This window comes from Cygnus atratus, chromosome 3 (genome assembly GCF_013377495.2).
Source record: "Cygnus atratus isolate AKBS03 ecotype Queensland, Australia chromosome 3, CAtr_DNAZoo_HiC_assembly, whole genome shotgun sequence".
In the NCBI taxonomy this organism is placed as follows: Eukaryota; Metazoa; Chordata; class Aves; order Anseriformes; family Anatidae; genus Cygnus; species Cygnus atratus.
The window spans coordinates 99,005,181-99,028,325 of record NC_066364.1 but is presented as its reverse complement, the minus strand read 5'-3'; the positions used below and the strand labels follow the sequence as shown (position 1 = coordinate 99,028,325).

General features: G+C 39.7%; 1 protein-coding gene across 4 annotated transcripts in view; it reads right to left on the bottom strand.

The window, feature by feature from the left end:
- The window catches only part of RAB3GAP2 (RAB3 GTPase activating non-catalytic protein subunit 2), a 52,763-nt gene extending 30,043 nt beyond the window's left edge, over window positions 1–22,720 (bottom strand). Inside the window, exons 1-10 of one of the 4 annotated variants that reach the window (XM_035562986.2) lie at window positions 22,503–22,720; window positions 12,640–12,707; window positions 7,961–8,084; window positions 5,778–5,859; window positions 3,613–3,660; window positions 3,420–3,495; window positions 3,175–3,276; window positions 2,012–2,111; window positions 1,588–1,686; window positions 428–576 (exon numbers count right to left, since the gene is read on the bottom strand). In XM_035562986.2, the coding sequence (XP_035418879.1) occupies window positions 428–576; window positions 1,588–1,686; window positions 2,012–2,111; window positions 3,175–3,276; window positions 3,420–3,495; window positions 3,613–3,660; window positions 5,778–5,859; window positions 7,961–8,084; window positions 12,640–12,707; window positions 22,503–22,602 (948 nt within the window). In that variant the 5' untranslated portion in view covers window positions 22,603–22,720. The remainder of the gene's footprint in view (window positions 1–427; window positions 577–1,587; window positions 1,687–2,011; window positions 2,112–3,174; window positions 3,277–3,419; window positions 3,496–3,612; window positions 3,661–5,777; window positions 5,860–7,960; window positions 8,085–12,639; window positions 12,708–22,502) is intronic. The other 3 variants (XM_035562994.2, XM_035563004.2, XM_035563012.2) reach the window with 3 other exon arrangements.
- Between the last annotated feature and the right edge of the window lie 425 nt (window positions 22,721–23,145).

Sequence of the window (23,145 nt, the reverse complement as noted above, 5' to 3'; positions counted from 1 at the left end):
AATACAAGAAAAAAAAGGAAGTTTAAGTGTATTACAGGTTAAGCTGTAGTTCTCTTCGACAAGTAGCAGTGCCACTGTATGAAGTCACCACAGTATACTCAGGCCATGTGCATGACCAAAGCCCCAAAGCCTCCAAAAATCCCTAAGAGACATGTTTACACAACCACAACCTAATTATAAATAAAACTTCAGGTTACTAATTAGCAATAAATTAACAAATTTCTATCAAATTTGTTTTGGGATAAATAATTCATTGACAGAAATCTGTGGTAGATGTTATTACCATTACCAAATGACTCCAGTTTCTGATCAAGAGTGGGAATCATCAGCATACAACGACTATAAGAATAACTTAGAAATACTTATATAGAAATAAGAATTACTACTTATTCAAACAGTTTCAGAAAGTCAGCTTTGTAGTACATACCTCCAGGGCAAAAAAGAAACCAGTGAAAGGATTGGATCCAACAGTAACATACTGAGACATAGCAGGTGGGCTGTTTTTTATAGCTGCATTATATCCACCTATATTGGAGGCAGTCTTCATTTGGTCAAAAGGACATAATGTCATGATGCCTAACAAAAACATTAAAGCGAGTGTCTTTTACTTTCAGAACCAAAACATGCAATGCAAGTCTAAATACATTCCTGCCTTGCTTTCTTGACTGACCAGCCAAGATTTGGGAAGGAGTACCTCTAACCATATAAATTCCAAACAATACAGAAGAAATAACCTAATGTATTTTAGTTAATAATAAAGCATAGTTTGCTTGTTTAGAAGAGCAAAAGTAAGACAAAGTGCCCTAGTTTTCACTAAAAAAAGCTGAGGAAGATTTATTGTGATGATAAAAAATAGGAACAATCTTACATGATGAGAAAAGTGAAGCTTCCCCCATATTTCCTGAACATTAACAACTACAGAACCAGCAGAGATACACGCTGAAGAACAGTATCAGTATTGTAGAGTTCAGCAGCAAAACACATCTATTGATGGTTAACCAAATCCACTTCACTTGCCTGTTTAGCCCTCTTTTGACCTCCCACATGCTTTTGTGAAAAAATGGAAGAGTAATGAAGTTTACTGCCACTCAGATCTGCCTGTCTGACAAGAATCTGGGCTTCTGCAAATTCCTAAGAAGTAAAAGTTAAGAGTCTAGAAGTACGTTTGCCTTTTTTGGAAAGGCACAATCTCAAATTTTAGTTTCTTGATATGCTAGATTCAGGCAAAACCCCCATCAGTCTGAACTTGCCTGCCAGACAGTTCTTTAACCTGGCAGAAAAGAGAAGAACTGCATCTGATCCAGTCTCTCTGGTCTGTTTCTTGCCAAATTAGAAGACAAGACGGCTAGCACTGTAATATCCTTCCTCTCCCCTCAAATGGACAGAGGATGCTCAAAGAGACTAGTAAACAAAGTACAATGTACTTTTGATGGCGATTAATGATATCATTCATTACACCAACCTTCTCCCACTATTTATTTTTATCCAAACAGTACCACTAGTAAGTGCTCTCACCTCAAGCTTAACAAGACTAAACCATTCAATTTCATTCAAGCCAAATATTTGAAAATAAACAGAAGTGCTTACCAATACTAGCATGGTCAACAATTGTATCCACATCCTGCAAACCCCACTTCTTATAAGCTAATGGTGGCGGCTGAACATTCTCATTGCCAGATGCTGCAGCTGACAAAATTCGATAAAACACAGAAAAACCTCTACTGAGTCAAAGACAAAGCAATAGCACAATAAAGGAAAAAAAAAGAGGAAATTTGAAGTTTATGTTTAGAATGTGCAAGACAGTCAATACCACTCAGGCAACTTGCACTCTGAGGACATTTTCTGTTGTGGAAGGAATCTGCAAAGATGCAATATATGCATCCACATTAAAGGACAAGCAAGGACGATACAAATTTCACCTTGATTTGATATCTGACAAACATAAGTAAATTTCATGTAATGTAATGTTCTATTAACAAACTCAGAAATAAGTATTTCCTCTTAAACATACCTCTTGCTACCTGATTGCGACATGCACGAAGGGACTGAAAGAGGCTGAAACCATCAATTGTCACAATTGCTCCTGGATACAAGATACTTAGTTCTTCATTCTGTGAAAGCAAATGGCAGAAGACAGTTACTGTTGTAACACTACAAACTAGAAAAGCAGCTGTTAACTATATGAAAAAAAGCATTACATCCAAAGAGTTAATTTCTAACAAGCCCCAGGCAACAAAACTACTAAAATTAAGTATTAACATTGTCCCATATATGAACAGTTATTTAAAGCCCATCATTTTATATTTTTATCTTCTTTCAGTGACTTATGTTTGCTTAATATATTTTACATCTTAGGGAGAAAACAAAAGTTACAGTAGCTTGTGAAGGGCACAGAAAAACACGTTTATCTAGAATACAACTGTCAAGGTTTTACACACCAAATTCTCAAAGTAGCACCATTCAGGTGCTAATCTACTGCCTGACTTGGGCACAAAAATGTTAATTTGGTCATATAAATTCAAGATTCAAATTCCTTAATCTTTCCGTATTTCAAAACTGATCCTAAAACGTCATACTAAAAATCACATGAGCATTTGCATAAAGCAAGCTTGGAAGTTTCTGCAACTTCATTAGTTTTCTGCATAAAGTATGTCAACTCAGCCAAGAGCAAAGAAAAATGACTTTTCTACTAAATAGCCTGAGCTCTACAAGTACCTTCTCTACAGGAAATGCAATTACATGAAGATTCTTAGCACCACCTCCAATAAACACTGTTTTTTAATTTTCAACTATCTTCTCTGTGAAGCAAGTGCTTACAAATGAGTACGTATAGCTCTTGGCATCTATCAAGATGTGTTTTCTCCTTTCATCAATATATTATCATATTTTGTGCACGTAAATGAAAAGACAGGAAATGAATGAATCCTTCCTTTGCAACACTGTCACAGACAAAACAGAAACAAATCTACAGAGCAAAGTCAAAAAATAAAAGAAATGCTGAATCCTCTAACTATGCAAGCAAAAGTAGTTCTAGAACAAGAAATTCACCGTCTCTTGTTCTATAGAATTTTCTACCCATCAAACACTGGTAAAGGATGTAGAGGATTCACAGAGAAGACTCCCTTCCATACCCCTTAACACTGCCACTTCGCTTTTGAAATAATCTGACAAAACCTGTTCTGTGACACCAGGATGCCTGGGAATTTCATAGGTTCTACACTTAAGCTGCAGGACAGGATCTTCATTTAAAAGCTGTGCAAGAAGCAGTACTCCACTCTAAAAGAGAAAGAATAATCACTGTGAACAATACTGTCCTTTTTCTTAGGGAAGGCAAAAAGCAATAACTACAGAAATGGATATTTTATAGAAATATTAATTACAGTAGCTGCCTTGTGGGCCTGCCATGCTGAGAAACATACCTCAGTATAAAATCGAACATAGCCAGAGGTGAAGCCAACCACAATGCAGGTCCAGTCAGGACGACCTGTGGAACTCCTGTTTCACAAAGACAAACCAGAAGTTAAAAACAAATCCTGTTCTAGAGCTGCAGACGTAAGTGTAATTAATATAAGGAGACTGACAATGCATATTCACAGGAATATCAATTCTTACCTCTTCTGACTTGCCAGTGGGATACACAATACACTACTCACACATTCACTAGAAACAGAAAGATAAAACTAATAAGCATATTTTATCCTCCAGTTGTGAAAGTTTGCTCTACATGACAGATCTTGCCCAGTCAGCATTTTTAATATTTTAACAAAATATTAAATCATCACATAATTTATCAAATTCATACCAAAAAAGGCAAAAAAAACCTTTCTTTTAAAAAATACTTTGAATTACGAATTCACACAAACAGTGCCCAAATAGATTGCGTAAGTACTTATTACACCTTTTTAATGTTCTCTTTCATCATTCATAGACTGATTACTCTGACAACACTCTTCAGTAAAGATTCAAATCAAATGACACATACGTAAAGGTAAATACGTTTGTTCTGATCTATACTGATATATACTGAGGACAAGTCTTAAAAAAAAAATCGAACCACACTTATCAAAATACACTTCTGAAGTACATTATGTAATTGAGTATGATTTTACATCCACTGCATTTCACCACTTTATAGTTTGAGAGAATTTCAAGAACATGGTCTTCTCAGCTGCAGAAGAATCTGAGCACATTCAATGTACGGCAGACAGAGCGTGCAAAAGGCAAGCAGAAGGGCAGGCCACAATATTTCAAATCAAAAGTTATTTAACTGTTACCACAATAGACAGTTTTTCTGGGGAAACACAAGCAGTACAGAGGTTTTGTGAAAGAGCATATAAATTCAAGATGACATTCCAAACATCACTTAAAGTGTAAATGCCTGCAGTATTGTTGATTATTTGCACTTGAGGTCACCTTCACTCCCCACGGAGCAATTAAATTACCGGATTAGACAATTACAGAAAGAAGCTTTCTAAATGCAAGTTTAACATGACTTGCAGTAAAATCACAGCTTAAAATCAATGTTAAATATCTCAGTGAAATCTCATCTTTAATAGGAAAGCATAGCCACCACAGGGCATTTTCAGTTGAAGACAACTCTGGGCAGAAAAATTCAAGTCTTCAGACAATCTGACAGTATCTGTTATATTTACACTTACCCAGAAATAAAACCCTCACCTACAGGAAACCCTTAAATCAAGCCATAGCAAGCATATCCATTTATCTAAACAAAGCTACCCATTCCGTATGACAGCATCTCTTGGGGCTCTGACAATACTAAGACTCCAGAGTTGTTTGGTCTTTTTTCTTTGTTTGTTTTTAATAAAAAATTACAGGGTAATTTCAGTGGTAGGAAAGGGAAAAGTCCTAAATAGACACACCATAAAACAGCTCAAATATATGGCAGCAGCAAGTTTATTTTTACAGATTGGAGGCAGACTGATTAAGTCAATGCCTCCTACAGAATAACAGAAGGTTGAAGCCAACAGGCATGTTCAAAGGCAGACAGCAACTCAAGACTGCAAACTCCATAAGGAAATCCAAATTCTATTCCATACGGGAGATTCCAGAAAGCATCAGTCTGGTTATCTGAAGACAGATCTAGCAGAAATTTCATAAAAACACCAAATGTATGACCAAGGCAAATTTTCCAAGTCCTCTTAATGACTTAGAGCCTAAAACCATTTCAAAAAGTGACAAACACATAGAAGACTATTTACTATGGAGGTCAAAGATGCAAAGCATAGATGAAATTCAATGCATCTAAGAAGATTAATACATTAAAAAGCACGTTAATGTTGATCACAGTTTGTAACTTCAACTGACTTCGTAATTAAAGAGATGACTTCCTATTTGCTTGAGGTTGTGAAAATGAAAATAAGAATTTCTAAAACAACTTCATACATTTCCAGTTGCAGCATGCCCTGACAAAATACCATCTCTAGTATAGAGATGGTATTATCTACAGTAAAAGAATACATATACTTTTTTCTTCTAGAGACAGGAACCTGTAAAAAGTCTGATAATCCAGATTTGTTCAGAATGTCTGAATTATATGGAAATACACTGATTTGCAGACAGCACTTCTCAATTTTATGAACTTGTCCTAAAATATTGCACTGCCCATGAAGCAGACAAAGGTCAAACAACTTACTAGTGTTGTTTTCAACATTAAAATGTATAAAACCATGAATGTGCTCGGATAAAAGCCAAAAACTATATGCTACCAATTATTAAATACAAAAACATTTTAATCACAGCTACATCTCAAGACCTACCCTTCTTCAACATTCAGAGAGCCACTCCAGCCAACAGCATACTGCATTTCTTCTTTTCCCTGGTCACTGTGCTTCCATTTAGCTGCCATTAAAAATAGACAGCATCTATTAAACTGTAATGTCTTGCATCTCACAGATATAATTCTATTCCTAATCTTTGCTTCTGTACAATACATCCTACCACACTTAGATTAAGCACCAATTACATACCTTGAAGACTGTAAATAAAACACTGTTTTTAGTAACTTTTCTAAAGAAATCTTGTTTCTTACAAACTCAAATAGAACAATATGCTATTAAAATCCTTCTGAACACTTGGTTTTGTTCAAAAACCTCCATACGATAACACCCACTTCCTGAAATTTTAAAAGGTTCAATTAATATAACAGGCATCTTTGGGATAAAAGTATTAAGCAAGGGCAAGCTTCTTCTGGGATGATTACTGAAGTTGAGCTTAAATGGATAGCAAAACTTTAATTTTAACTCCCCAAAACGGGCATGGGAATCCTACACTAAATCTGACAACTTTTAATGATCACATCATAACCAAGGTTAGAAAACACTACACTTTCTTATTCACAGGGTTGAATTGCAACTGACGTTTTACTGTTGAATCATCTTCCAGTTGCAAATGTACAACTAACGCTGCGTGGGATTTGTCTGACGCCTAAAACTTGAGACACAGGGACAATCTATCACTGTGTGGTACAGTTGCTACAGAGAAGTTCAGCCGCAGCAGTTCTCTAGCAGGTGAGCTAAATCATCTACTTATTCTTGATCCATGAGGAACTTCCTGAGGAGTACCGCTGTCATTTTATTTTCTGTGAAAAATTAGCAACTAACCTACGTGTTTTTTAGAATATATAATTGCATAATTGCACGTAACTGCATTTGCAGCATGACAAATTAATGCAATTTGCCTATTTATGCAACTCCAAGCTTCAACAATCTGTTTTGTATTTTTTTTTGTGGTTTTGTTTTTAAAGGATATTAAAGAATCACAGAATGGTTTGGATTGGAAGGGACCTTAAAGATCATCTAGTTCCAACCGCCCTGCCATGGGCAGAGAGGGATACCTTCCACAAAATCAGGTTGCTCAAAGCCCCATCCAACCTGGCCTTTAACACTTCCAGGGATGGGGCATCCACAACTTTTCTGGGCAACCTGTTCTAGTGCCTCACCACCGTCATAGTAAAGAGCTTTTTACTTATACCTGATCTAAATCTACCCTCTTTTAGTTAACGTCATCCCCCCTTGTTCTACCACTACAATCCCTGACCAAGAGTCCCTCCCTCTCTTTCCTTGTAGGCCACCTTTAAGTACTAGAAGGCTGCTGTAAGTTCTCCTCTTCTCTAGCCTGAACAGCCCCAGCTCTCTCAGCCTGTCTTCATAGGAAAGATGCTCAAGAACTCTGATCGTCCTCATGGCTCTTCTCCAGACCAGCTCTAACAGGTCTGTGTCTTTCTTATGCTGAGGGCTCCAGAGCTGAATGCAGTTCTCCAGGTGGGACCTCACAAGAGCAATGGGGAAGAATCACCCCACAGTATTAGGTTTCCCAGCATCAAGCTCATTTCCCAGCATCAACCACCAACTGCATGTGTTAAGAGCAATACCCCAGGCATCAGCACATGTGTAAATGGAAGATGGCTGATCAGTGTTTATATATTATTCAGGGTACCTCTAGAAACAGTTTGAGAACTCTGCTTTAGAGTAAAATAAAAAGCCACATATTCTTCAGGATGGAGAAGAATCTTCTATCAGTGCTGGAAATCTTAAAGACAATCCACCTCAATTTTCTCTCCTTCAAGCAAGTGTGACTCAGTCAATTTTTTTCAAGGGAGAAGAAAAGTAAGCTAAAATATTTTAGTAAAGGATAAAACTAACAGAAAAGTTTTGTTTCGCTTATTGGGCATGATTAACATCAACATCTCCAATTAACAGGAGCATATTTTGGATTTAATTATTAATGATAAAATATTTTTCTCAGACAACACTATAGCTGAGAAATAAGGACAAAATAAGTAACTTACCAAGCAATACCTAGAAAATACACGACAGGTACTACAGAACGTTCCAAAATTCTTCAAAATATGACTTGGGAGGGTAAGTAGACAGGAGAAAAAAAACAGATCTCACTACAATTAAATGTACTAGCACATATACTTAGTAGAATGTATACTTACACACTAAGAAAACTGCTTTCTGCTCATTCGCTATTACCATCAGGTCATTTGTTGGTGACAAGGACAACACACAGTCTTGAAGCCAGTAATTTTTCTGGTTCTTGGAAGCAGATTCCTCTTCTTCCTACAGGTAAAGCTTTAGTTAATGCATGCAATAGTTTTTACATACAGAAAAACCTGCAAGATTCATGACACTCTGACTTGCTCTCATTACCAGTGCTGAATGCACAATCACCTTTCAAGTTGCTGGCCCTCCAACTTGCATAAAAAGCCATGATACACAAAAAGGCAACCTTGCACTAATTATATTTGCAAGTTTGCAAATCAGAAAACAGAAAAATCCCCACTGGGAGTTAAGATTGTAAATAATATTTATTTGGGGTTTTCCCTTCTACAGTTCAAACACAGCAAAAGCTTTAAACTATATTTATTAGCAAACTAAATGGTTCACAGCAGTAAAGTACAAATCTCTCAAATTTAAGCTAGCTTCAACCCGGACTTTGTAAGAAACACCGGAGGATTAAATGGAGAGCTGGTTGTTTTCACCTACAACTCCTTAAAATGAAGTAACAGGAAACTCCTCTATTAAAAAAAAACTACTTCACACACTGACGAATGACCCCGCACTCTCTATGCACTATTACACTTACTACACTTCATTGCTATGTGTGAATTGTACAACATTTCCCTCTCAGCTGTACTCCTGGTGACAGCGAAAAGGACCAGAGTGATCAGCATGGAGCTGGGACAGGAGAAGTTCAGGCTGGGTGTTAGAAAAAGACTCTTCACTGATAGCGGTCTGGCACTGGAACAGGCTCCCCAGGGCAGTGGCCATGGCACTGAGTCTGCTGGAGTTCAAGAAGCGTTTGGACAACGCTCTCAGAGAGACAGTCTGGTTTTTGGGTGGTCCTGAGCAGACCCAGGAGTTGTACCAAATGATCCTTGTGGGTCCCTTACAGCTTGGGATATTCTATGATTCTATGAAACACTCTAGGAAAAGATCTGTGCATGACAAGTAAAAGAGACTGGCTTCTTCCCACTCCTATCCATCACCCATACGAATGGCCTAGTTCTTGCCTACGCAACATGACGATCAAGTTCCTTGCAGAAAGGTAATCCTGTCATGAAGTCACAAAGAACTTTTTCCGTCCATAGAAAATGTACAGTCATGCGACCTCAGCAGAGATACCTGCGGTTACAAGACTGCAGTCCCAATTGCTAATAATTTTTATCCAGCTATTCCTAACACACAGAGCACACTGGCATTTTTCAAGACTTTACAAAGAGATAATGATAATGATTTCCTGGGATACTCATGACTTTAACTCCTTGTGACAAAGGTAAACATATTAAGTGCAAAAATATATAAGCAGAAACCAAAGAAAATCCTTGCAGTTATTTTTTAATGTAATGCGTTTCAAACTGAGGAAACAGAAACCAAAAATCAAAGACTTGTTTAAAGATTAAAATGAACTAAAATACCTCAGAACTCAAAAATATCTGTATACATAAACAAGTAACTTGAAACCTAAAAGACTTAAAATATGGTCAACACATTACTGACGAAACTGTTAAAACAGGAAAAGCACGTAACTTGTAAAAAGCTTACTTTAAAAAGTGAAAAACAGCATGATTAAAATCAGCTCTTAAGATGAGATGTCAGCATCACCATCCCTACTAAATAGGAAATCAGTTGCATAAGAAGACACCTTGCAGAAGAATTTTTTAAAAATTAATGTCTTTGTAAAAGTTCCATGAAACAGATACTTGTTCAGGTGACTTGAATAATTCCCGGAAGAGATGCATTTTACACTACCTATAATGCAAATCGGACAGTTTTAAAAACTGTTATATTGTTACAATATTCTAACAGTAATACTGTAATATATTGTTAGCAACATAACATTGTTATATTACAATAGTAGTTCTCAACTCTGTGCTAGACAGATGAACTCAGCTTTGGTGTGTGGTCTCTACTTCGACGAATATGCTTCTACACAGAACCACCATTTTTGTGTGGATGACAGTTCCTCCTTTCTTAAGAGTTTAACCTAGAAACACCAGCAACTCTGGATGAAAACAAGTAAGCAGAGAGGGCTTCAACTGCTTGGCCAGAAATACTCACAGGTCTTTAGCAAGAAGGGTGTGAACTACATTGCAGAAGTTTGCCATTTTAAAAAGAAATGAGTAAAAACAATGACAGTTACAACTCAGCTACACCTGCTGGATCTATTTACATCATAAGTAGAAAACATTGAGGCAATTATGAGCATTATGGCACATGTAATAAAGATGCAGCCTGAGAAACACATTAATTTCATGAAAATTATAGTGGAGTTGGACACCCATCCTATTCAAGAGATTTTATGCTCCTTTCATTCCTTGACATCAGCCTGAGAGTAATTCATCCCTGGGAGAAACCACGCTCGTTTTAACTTCTCACCTCAGCTGTAGTATCTGTTTCCCTGCTCAAGTAAATAGCTAAAAAGATGCTGTCCCACTCCTTGGGCGTACTTCCTGCATATTGAGACAATTACAACAGTTAAGAGTTTTATTAACAAGGTGAGGTCCAGATTCCTCAACGTACCTCATTAGCTCTAACATGGACTTCATCAAGCAATTCTGTTCAGATGATTCATTCAGATGCGGAGGATTTCTGCACAGACAGCTCTCCTAACAAAACACTGTATTCAAGTCAGCTGGTAGCTAGAAGTCTCTCAGCCTTACCAACAATCTGAGACCAGCTGTGTTATTCCCAGCAACACTAGCTGGGCAGCGGGGTGGTTTCTTTCCCTTCAAAGAGCAACTGTGCTGTCCTCATCCCGTATGTATAATTTTGCCTCTCCTGTAACACCATCCACACATCAAAAACATAAGAGGAGTACTGCAAAATCATTACAAGATGTTTATGTCAGTGGTTCGGGATTTAGGAGTTCAGTTTAGATCCGTTATAAAAGATTATATTATTCTCTTAAGAAAATCATCAACCGAGCAGCATCAAACACTGCTGAGAGGCAGACATCAAGGCAATACTTGTCACCATTCCACTTTTCTTCAACTATAGCATGAAATTCTGATAGTCTTACCTACAGACCATGCATTCACGAAGTTACTTAAGATCAGGGATAATGCACTTCAGGACTGGAATTACTCCTTATGATGCATTTCTCTACTAAAATAGAGTAATGCATTGTTCTGATTATGGTTGAAGGTACCGAGAATCATAGAATCATTTAGGTTGGAAAAGACCTCTAAGATCACCTCCTCCAACCTTGCTGCTATCTCAAAACAAGCAGTACTCCTGAGGCTGGTGCAGTTCCCTTTTCTTAAGGTATCAAGTACCAGCCCACTCGTTTATAAGGAAGCTGTCTTCCAAATCCCAGAAGAACATTTAGTTCAGTGTTTGTTCTCAGCATGGTATTTTTACATGCAACTGTGAACCAAGATTTTTCTAAGAGTAACCTAGATCCTTAGACTAGACGGATGAATTTGTCACTCCACAGTTACTGCTCAGAAGCTGCAGGGAAAATGGGACAGAATTGGATAGACCTACTAAATATATATGTGTATGTATATATATATATAGGTTACTTTATATTTTTTATTTCTAAATATAAACTGAAGCTGGTTCTGTTGACTAGTCCTTAATGTCTATGTTTCACCAAAGTTGAGGTGGATTTTAAATACTATAAAGATGCATTGTTTTTACTTCCGCAGAAGTAAGCCAACCGTATCCTGGGGTGCATCAAGCACGGCATTGCTAGTCAGTCGAGGGAAGTGATTGTCCCGCTCTACTCTGCACTGGCGTGGCCTCACCTCGAGTACTGTGTGCAGTTCTGGGCACCACAGTACAAGGACATTGAACTGTTGGAGAGTATCCAGGGGAGGACGACGAAGATGGTGAAGGGCCTAGAGGGGAAGACATATGAGGAGCGGCTGAGGTCACTGGGCCTGTTCAGCCTGGAGAAGAGGAGGCTGAGGGGGGACCTCATCGCAGTCTACAGCTTCCTCGCGGGAGGGAGTGGAGAGGCAGGTGACCTATTCTCTGTTATCACCAGTGACAGGACCCGTGGGAACGGTGTGAAGCTGAGGCGGGGGAAGTTTAGGCTGGACATCAGGAAGAGGTTCTTCACCGAAAGGGTGGTTGCACACTGGAACAGGCTCCCCAGTGAAGTAGTCACTGCACCAAGCCTGTCTGAATTTAAGAAGCGATTGGACTGTGCACTTAGTCACATGGTCTAAACATTTGGGCAGACCTGTGTGGTGCCAGGAGTTGGACTTGATGATCCTTATGGGTCCCTTCCAACTCAGGATATTCTATGATTCTATGAAAGGACTGCAAGACTGTTCCCACCAAAGGGACACGAAGTGAGACAAAAACAAGGCTTACTGTCTCTGGATACCTATAGGCAAAGACTAGGCAACAGCATCACAGAGAGAGAAAAAAAACTACAGAATATAAGAGTGAGTAATTACCACAATAACTAAATCATTCAAGCTATATTTAGAAATAATTATGTGAGCAATGGACAAGAGCAGAAGTGTTTAAAATGCTGTTCAAGATCCATTTTAGCAAGTTGATAACTACCAAAGGAAAAAAAAAAAAAAAAGCAAACACAAGTGAAATAGTCCTTTAGAAAAGGTAATTTAGCAATCCATCCTCATAAATATGAGCTTACAGGTTCTGGTAATTCTGCTTCATCCCAGGCTCCCCAGCCACCATCTTCCCAGTTCGTTGGTTTACCTGCTTTAAACAAAAAAAAATTTGTCACATGAAAACAGCATAGGCAAGGAAAAACACAGTCAAAATGCTTCAATAATAGCAGATACTAAACAAGTACTACAGAAAAAAAAAAACATTAAGTGGTAGAAATGGATGTCTTATTTCTTTTTATTTCCACATTTGAAACTATGACAAAGTAAAAACTAAGAAATCTAATCTAAGTACAAATTGGAAACAGGCGTAACAACACCCGTGTTAAATTAATTCTGACAGACTGCATCTAGAACTCCGGACCACAACAGCTTACAGTGCCTGGTGCACCACATCACTGATCCTTCAGCAGGGCCTCTGCGCGCTTTACTGAACAAATTAATCAATTTTGTCTTTTCTCAGTTTCTCCACAGCCATTTCAAGAGAGCCAAGATGAATTTCTAGTTATATACAGCAAGCTGAAATGCAGAGTTGGGAGATAAGGACAAAAACCCTGTGTGTCCACTTCACAAAAAACTTTTTACAGTAAGTATGGAGACCTACCTTACTGTACAATTTAAGCCTTAGCTTGATTTCTAATTGTTACTACTCCAAAGACAGAAAAAGTACTATCTTGTACATATTAGCAGGCAGTCACAGAGAGAAAATAAGGGGACAGTATGCACTTTCCAACCCTTTGAGACTTCACATACACATCTCTGAGCATCATACCAACTGATGTAAGAAGCCCTGCAACATCATAAGAACCATGTGTACACGATTTTATGAGAAATAATATTTCTGTACACAAGTTAAATATCTTCCTTTCCTTAATGATGTGGGTTTTTTTAGTGAATTGCAGGATCAGCCAGTAGCAACATAAGTTCATGTTAACAATGAATGACTGCACACATGGAGATTCACCTGTGATAAACAAAACACCTGAGACCAGGATGATGCAGATTCCATGACCACCCCAAAGCAGCCACAACAAAAGCTAAAGCTGTGGCCTCCGAAGGCAAAAAGATCACAAGGACACTGGCTATTTACCTCTCTGCAAGACAAAAGAAAATCAGCTAGACACCAATCGGTTTCAATTACGTAAGTCAGAAACCTCAGGGAATCCGAAAGCTTACAAAATAACTCAAATACCTGAGAAGACTGCAATTTGTTGAGACAGGCCTACTTCTCAGTTGCCTTATATGGGTTAACATATTAGTCGTATGTAAAAAACATTTGAAATTCTTTAATCTAAAAACACAGAACTTGATGAGAATTAGAAAGCATTAAGTACTGCACAGGCATTAAGGATTAAAAAAATGTAGACTTCCTACAGTCAGTGAGTTCAGCACAATTCTCAACCATCACCAGCACCCGCAAGTAGATTGGCATCACTGCAGCAGCTTAAAGAAACAAGTACTGAATGTTACTGCTGATGTTACTGCTTCAGATTTCGTAAGACGTCAAGACTTGCCTGACGATTTCACTCAAGTTCTTCATTAACTTGTCATGGCTACATTGACCTTAAGAAGACGTTTACGCATCATGTCTCAAATTAGTTCAAATTTAGTTTTATGCAAGTCAAACTTTCCCATTTTGGATGGCCAAGCGGTATGGATAAGGTTTGTATCAAGAACACTCCAATTATAATTCCTCTAAAAACTCTGATTCCTTTAGCACCAAAAGAAAAAAGCTAATAAGAATCCAGTACGACAGAATAGAAATCTGTACTCTGTTTACAAAAGTTTTTAAAGCTTTTGTATGGCTAATGAAGACAAAAGACTTTAAAGAATATTTTACCTTATTTCTTAAGCTTTCCACCAGTGCTGTTAAGAAGGTGTTTCACAAGACTGGATGACAAAAGATCCACTGTATGAATAATCTGTGTTAAAATTGAAACATCTGCACCATCTACAGAAGGGGTGAGTCAGCCAGTTTTACCGCATCATCATCAATACAAAGCTGACGGCACCGCTATCTCAGGCCTAACTATAAACATTTCCAAGGGTCAAAGCCACATCTTGTGCTTGAGCTTGAGAATTTTCCAGTGTACAAATATATAAAGGACAATTACAGCAAATACTGTTGAATATAAACCACAAGAAGAAAGCAGTAACCGACTTCAATATTTAGTTTAAGGTAGTGTGGTGGTTTTACTCATCTGGGCAGCTGAGCTCCACCACAACCGCTTACCATCCTCAAAGAGAAAGGGGGAGAAAACATGATGCAAAGGGCTTAAGGGCTGAGATAACGACAGGGAGATCACTCAACTATTATCGTCACAGGCAAAACACACTCAGCGTAGAGAGATTAATGAAATCTATTACCTATAACTAAGAAGCTAGAGAAGTGAGAAACAACAAAACTAAAAACACCTTCCCCCCCTCATCCACCATCCTCTACCTCCTCCTACCAAGCAGCACGGGGGAACGGGCAATGGGAGCTGCGATCAGTCTATAGCACTTCGTCTCCGCCGCCCCTTCACGGTCACTCTCTGCCCCTGCTCCCCGTGGGGTCCCTCCCACAGGATGCCATCCTTCCCGAACTGAGCTTGCGGGGGCTGCCTACAGGCAGCAGCTCTTCAAGCACTGCTCCCACATGGCTCCGTACCATGGGGCCCATCCCCCAGGAGCAAACTGCTCCAGCACGGGTCCCCCACGGGTGGCAGCTCCCCCCAGACCCCCTGCTCCTGCGTGGGCTCCTCTCCACGGGCTGCAGCTCCAGCCCGGGGCCTGCTCCTGCGGGGGCTCTCCATGGGCCGCAGCCTCCTCCAGGCCACATCCACCTGCTCCACTGGGGGCTCCTCCACGGGGGGGCTGCAGCGTGGAGATCTGCTCCGTGTGGGACCCATGGGCTGCAGGGGGACAGCCTGCTCCACCAGGGGCCTCTCCACAGCCCGCAGGGGAACTGCTGCTGTGTGCCTGGAGCACCTCCTGTCCTCCTGCTGCACTGACCTTGGGGGCTGCGGGGCTGCTTCTCACTTCTCTCTCCCAGCTGCTGTTGTGCGGCAGGTTTTTCTCTTTCTTAAAATCTGCTCTCACAGAGGCCCAACCAACATCGCTTATTGGCTCGACCCTGGGCAGCAGTGGGTCCCTTTGGAGATGGCTGAAACTGGCTCTTATCTACCATGGGTCAGCTTCTGGATTCTTCTCACAGAGGCCTGCAGCCCCCTGCTATCAAAACCTTGCCACATAAATCCAATACATTCCCTACAGCACAGAGCTGACCAGCCTTTTCAAGAAACCTCAAATACAACACTGAGATGAACACCCCACATAGAACTTCCACTGTGACAATTCTTGCTGCCTCTTTGTGAATAGTTACTTTCAATGTTGTCACCATCTTCCTCATGTGAATCTAGATCAATCAAAAGAGGATGGAAAAATGAGGTAGAGGTGAGGCATCATCTCACTGATGAAGCTACAGAGATCTTTCCCAGCTGTGTTCTCCCCTGCAAAGCCAGCATCTCCCCCAGCTTACAGCCATTAAAAGCTTGCTCCATCATATCCGTCCTCGGCATTATACAGACAGGCCCTACATGCTTTAATCAAATGCCTTTCCCAAGCACCTGAATACATTCCTTCCATACATTAATTCTTCTGAGAAAAACTGTGTCCCTATCCACATCAGACACTTCACCTATGCACTGAAACAGTGAGTGAAGCAGGGTATTAAACAACAGGCAACTAAACTCTGAAACAATGGCCAGGGAAGCAGAGGGACACACCTGTACCTTATGCCACCAAAGCACTGTGTAGTTCACTGGCAGCAATGAATCACACAACATCCCACAGAAGCTGCCAGCTTGCCAGAACTTTCCTGTGCACCAGCACTTGGTAACATTGGTCAAGTGAGCGATGACTTGGTATCCAAGTTGCCTACAACAAAGATTTTGAATCAATCCCCCACAATTTCCTTTAGTAGTCCTGTAGATCAGAACTAGCAACTGTGGAATGAGACACCAATAACGATCAACACCTAAACAACTCTTGACTTGTAACGTTCATTTTTCCAGCCCACTGTTGGGAGATGAAGCTTTGTTGTGCAAGCCTACATTTCCATTACCTCTATCTCAGGCTAGTAACAGATGTCTGGTACATAGCTTTCCCTGTGTTAATAAAGCAGCAGCAGCAACATGACAGATTTTGCTTTATTGTGGAGACTGCAAAAACAGAAGATCATCTAATGGGTCTACAAAAACTACTTCATTCTTCAATTTGAAGTATACAGCATTGAAACTTGATATATCATCAGTGCATCTGAAACTTTAAAGGTGCTCCCTATGCTGCAGATTTGCAAAATTGATGTTAAAGCATAAGAGACTTTGTTTCAAGCATATTTATCATAAACTTAAGACCCAAAAGAATACTTTCTATACTGAGGAGCATGTTCTGTTTAAAAGACAAGAAAAGAGGAAAGAAACCTTAGCAAGAGATCTAGACTACTGAGGTTTAACTAGTATTTAACACGTCAAATTCAATATGAAAAGTGTTTTTACTCAGCTTAAAACTTTCTCTCCAAAGTGCAGAATGTATCCGAGTACAGAGAAGTGCAGAGAAGGTACCAGAGCAGTCTGTTTGTCCAAGCTGGAGAGCTCCTCGTGGAAACCAGACCCCCAAAGCTAGACATCAGACTACCCCTAACTGCATCGATAGAAGGCTTTAGAACAAGCAAGTTAATAGATTTTTTTTAAAATACGAGAGAAAATTTAATACACACACGAGACAATCCGTCTTCAACACGTTTTTATATGTTGTCTGTAAAGTATCAAGCTGCATCAGGTAAAAATCTAACGTATACACACTTTTTGCATATAAAAATGATAAATAAAACCAAGTTGTACCAATTCATTTCATACATTAATTTCATGTGTACAGTTTGATGAGTTTATGATCTTCCAGTTTCCTTCTCATCTGTACCTTAAGAATTTATAAAATTAATATGTAACAATTTCTTGTAGTATTATTAGGTGAAGAGTTTCAGATTTTTTTCTATATACATTTATAGCTATTCTGATACCACCAGATTGCATAATAAGCGAAGAAATACCAGTTTCTTGTCTGTACGGGCCAAGGAATTTTAGAAATAGTTTTAAATCTACTTGCTATTCAGTAATCTGAGGAGATTTTTCCTCCAAGTTCCCCTCAAGTGGGAACTGTCAGATATACTAGACGGCCTTGCCAGCATTACTAGCAAACCCTTTCTGAGATCAGTATTATGTTTACTCTTTCTTATCACTTCAAACGTCCATAACAAGTGAAAAAAGAAAAGATGACATTCAAGCTAAATTAGCTCCCTAATCTGAAAAAGAAATTGAGAATTATTTGGAACGATTTATCCTCTAGATGGTCACAATTGCTTTAACTTTTTCTTTTTTTTTTCCACTGTTTAAAATTGATCCATGTACTACATAATGCTTTTTTCTTTTCTTCTTTTTTTTTTTTTTTAAAATAATGCTGCCAATTTCTATGGTTTACTGTTATAACTTAACCCTAAAACCAAAGTTTAAGGTACCATTGAAGGGGAGGAACCTCATGATACTACACAGCACAGGATACAAATTAAACACACAATATACGAAACATGGTATTTCATCTTTCTTTCAAATGAAAGTCACAGATCAGGTTATTGTAAGAAAGAAAGAAGAATATCCAGCTAAGGAGATGTTAAAGCTGCAAAAAACCCTCAGGTGTGAAGACGATTAGGACAAAGTACTCTGATGCCACTCTGTCATGTGTTGAGAACATCACTTAGTCTTTCCAGTACCTCAGAGCGTATTAACAATTATGCATGAAACATAATACAGGTATAATATTTTTGATATTTTACAGGAATACAGACATGGCAAGAAAGGAAACTTAAATGTGTATGATGAAATCTGGAGAGGGAGAATCAGACTGAAAAGGCAATACAGAAAAGATTGTCAGAAGGCACTTCGAGAGGAATATACCAAATCCAATAAGAGGCACACAGAAACACTTAAGAACCCTGCTGTTAAAAGCAATTTAGAAATTAATTTTGTAATGCATTTTTTTCTTTTTAACCTAGTTTCCAACTCTGAAATAAAAAGCCTGGCTTTCTGTATTTCTGAATTAAATTAGTTGATCCCGATAAAGCGAAGTGCATAAGCACAACTCCAAAGATGAAGTTTCGAGGAACTGGGCAGAAGAGTGTTTTTCAGGACACTGTCAATTTAACACTGCTGGATTTTGAGGAAGAGTTCTACCAACACTAAGCTATCATTCCGACTGTAAAAAGAACAATAATAAACAACCCACATAAGGGTCAAAACATTCCCCACACTTCCAACAGCCCGAGCCCCACTCCAAAATAAGTAGCAGCATCTCAGAATTGTACACTGGACCGTGAACCGCCCTGAAGCGACATGCTTATTATCAGACACGTAGGCATCATTGCTTGGGAACTCCCAAGGAGTAGCGGTGTTTTTTTGTTTGTTTGGTTGGTTTTTTTTTGATGAATTTCATTGAGATAGTGGGAGATAAATGCATTTGGGAACTATAAATATCTGCAAACCAGGAAAGTATTAATTTTTTTTTGTTCTCTTTCATACTGACACCTCCAAACTCCTGCAAGCACCAGTCCTACCTGGCTATGGCACTAAACTGCTGTCGTCAAGCCTATCAAGAGATTTAAAACGCACAGTTCAAGCTCAGTGTCTATTAGAACAGGCACGCTGCATCATTTTAAATGAACTGCAGATAAATTCCTCAAATAAATTATAAATATTATAAAAAGCGCTATACCTTTATTGCTTAGTTTTCTGCTCTTTGCAGTTATATGTCCATCAATTTCTTAATGCTACAGTTTTGTTATGCCTGTGAAGCTTGATCATATTTTGCAAATTGCATGGATTTAATGATTTTTTTTTTTTATTCACATGCAATGTTTTATTATAGACAGCCGTATAACGGAGTTAACCGTTATAGCTGTTCTTTGATCTGGCCAATACATCATCCAAGAACATCTTCTCCACAGCAAGCTGTCAAATTAAATGCAATACGAACACCTCCTATCCCTAGTATTTGCACACTGGAGGCAGTAGTCTTCAAAGCCACTTAGATACCACTAGGCTCAGGCTCCACAGAGGATTCATGCCTCATTATCAGCAATAACTTTTCCCAAGAATCATCATCATGCTTAAGAATCCCATTCTTCATTAAAATGTGAAACAGCAAATTTTCCCCCCCCCTGAAGAATAAAGGGATGAGAACTTGTTATTAAGCACCATTAACCAGTTTGCTCCATAACACTGGCAAGATCCGCCCTAACACTTTTTCATTCTAACATATCCAATAAAAAGTAGCTAAATGTTTTTATTACAGCAGAGCAGTCATTACCTCAGTCTATGGACGTTTAAGCTGTTTAAGCATTGTATTATTAGGTGTTTCAATGTATGATTGCATATTCCAACTGGGGAGAAGGATGCGAACCCTTCCTTCCAGTGCTTCCTGACCTGCTCCACTGGCACCTGCAGAACTGACTTTACATGAAGCTCAGAGGAGGACATCATTATTTTTTTCTTCCACTTTATCAGACAAGTATATAATTTGCAAAAATTAGACGAACTGTTGGGCTACTGATAAAGGTTAAGTGAAGTTGTAGTTGATAGGACGGTTTCTATCATCTTTTTCTACAGCCGAATGTGTTTAAATTTTACCTGCACAAAGGAAGAAAATAATTTATCTTAAAAATCTGCATTTTTATTCTAAGTCATTTACCTACATCCATATTTTTAACGTACGGAGCATTTCAATAACCCTTTTAAAATTAAGCCTAAATGTAGATTAGCCTAGCATGTTATAATTAAATGAAATATGCTGCTATGTTATACTACAGCTCAAAATGAAAAAAATGTCCAATGCTAGAACAGCAGAAAAACTTCTCATCTTCAGATGAAAAGTTCTTCTTTTGACAACTAAGAAACAAAAAGAAGAAAAGATACACAGCTTCTAAAAAAAAAAAATCCCAAACCTACACGTTAAAGGAAGCACCTTTGCAAAAATATTTTTTTAATCCAAAATCTGACAGGAGCTTTAAAGAATTAAAAAGTTATGACTCCAAGAAAAAAAAATATTAAGTTACTGTTTAACAAAAACGTTTAGTATGTACTTTATTTTTCCTAACGTTGTCAGCATTTTTCATTTAGCTATAAAGTTTAAAAACTAGTCAAGGAGTTTCCATGCAAATGCGGACTAACTTTGGAAATAAAAAAATAGAAACCTTCAGCTTGTGGTTCAGCAAAAAGTTCTTCCATGCAAACCAAGTAAGAGCCAAAGCATACAGCAAAGAGGAAGCAGAGTAATTTTGAACTGCCATGCAACAAGCCAGTTGCTTACAAGGAAAAGTGACTGGATTAACATGCAGGTGAAAAACAGTAAAGGCACAGACAATCAAAAAACAATTAAATATTTCCAGCCATCGCAGCAACTCAGAGCGCAAGACCTTGAGAGTAGCAGTGAGTGTAGCAGATAAGCCATCGCAGCCTAACAGGAGTTCCCAAACCTTGCAGCTCCAACGATTCACGTCCTTAGGCTGCAGAGTAGCAGCAATGCAGACTTCAAGAAACAAGTGTAAAAGGGAAAAGGATCTCCTATTCCACACAGACAGATCTATTTTTTCTAACTTAAGATACCTCCACGACTTACTCATTTCTAACTTAAAGACACCTCTGCAAGTTGTACCAGTGTTTCTCCCGGACAAAGATGAATGCACCAACAATTTCTGCTTCAACATAGCTAGTTCATATTCCCATGTAAAAGTCACTTTGAGAACTATTACTCACTTATATTCATGCTCTTGAGCCAAGGAGGTGGTTGCAGTATTAAAAAAAAAATACAGCTACAAATCCAAAAGACTCAAGTAAGTCTAAATTTTGAAAAATTCTAAATTCTGATACTCTGCCGTGATGTCTGAACGACCACATATAAATATTCCTGAATACTATCTACTCATTAAAACGGATGAACAGTGCATTTTAGGATGTACGTTGTCCTTGATACTACCACGTTTTGTGGTTTTCCAATATACTAAATGCTTCCTCTCTTCACAGCGGCCATTTGACAAACCCACACCGCCAAAAGTATCCAGGAGTTACTTTACACCAATTGGCCTTGCATGTGCTACCAAAAAAGAGAGAAATTCTTTAAAGCCTTTCAGCACACACTTTTAGAAACACAAACACGTTACCATCTGTTGCTTTTACCTTCTGTTTTTATCAAGAGGCACGGACAGGATGCTAAAGGTACCAGAACCCTTCCTTTAGATAGGGATGACACCAGAAGAGGAGCCATACGGAACCTGTGCACATTTTTTGGAGCATTTCAGCAGCAAAACAAGCACAGGTAGCGGAACATAAGTGTTTTCTACCAGAAGTTTTGAATAACCTAAGGTATGACAAGTAGGACTGATTATATTAAACTCTTACAGAATTACCTTCTGTCAAGTGCACTTGAACAATAAAGCGTACCAAGTCTAACCCTGAGCACAACAAGCGACCATCAACAAAACAGGCTACGATACGCAAGTTTTGGTGGTAAATTTAACTGGCTGGACATACGTTGTTTTCTTAAAACACTTCAACCGCTGTTGTGTGACATCTCCTTCTTCTAATCCCCTCCCAAACCTCGTATGTCTTTAAGTTAGCACGCTGCTGCTCCCTCTCAGAGCCCTGTGCGCAGACACTCCACCAGCACCCCGGCTATTCCTTCCAACGCCGTCGCCCTGCACCGCAACACACCAGCCGCAGGCAGCCAGCCCCACGCAGCCCCCCCTGCCCCGGCCGGCGGCCCGCTCCGGTGGGCAGCCCCGAGCCCCCCGTCCCGCACTCACCGCCCCCCGCGGCGCCGCCGTGCCGCCGCTGCGGGCAGAGGAAGTCCCGCGCCGCGCCCAGGTCCCGCAGGCGGCCGAAGGGGACGAGGGCACACGCCATGGCGCCGCCGCCCGACCCGGAACCGCTCCGCGCCGCCCTCCCTCCCGCACGGCACCGGCGGGGCGCGTGCGCGGGGCCGGGACCGCTCCCTCCGTCCCTCCCTCAGCCCTGCTGCTGCTCCTCCTCATCCTCCTTCTCCTCCTCCTCCTTTTCCTTCTCCTGCTGCTCCGGCGGGTGCCGACGTGGCCGCTCAAGGCGGGGCCGCCGTTTCCCGAGGGCATTCGGGGCTCGGCTCCCCTCAGGGCCCCGGCCCGTTAGCGGCAGCAGTGGTTAGGATGAGTGGGATTTACTGGGGGCGCCGTCAGTTAACACACAGCATCAAAAATCCCCCTCTAGGGCAAGGAGAAGAAAAGCATGTGAGAAGAAGGCCAGGGGATGTTCTCTGGGCCTCAAAGAAAAGCTGCTGTCAGGAGCCCTTTACGATTTTAAATAAATCCTACTTTACTGTGGCTTCTTATTATTGCTTACTTTTAGCATACATCAGTGTAGTTTGGGGTTTGAGGTAGGCTTCTTGGGTGCTGGTTAAAGACCATCTAAGACCAA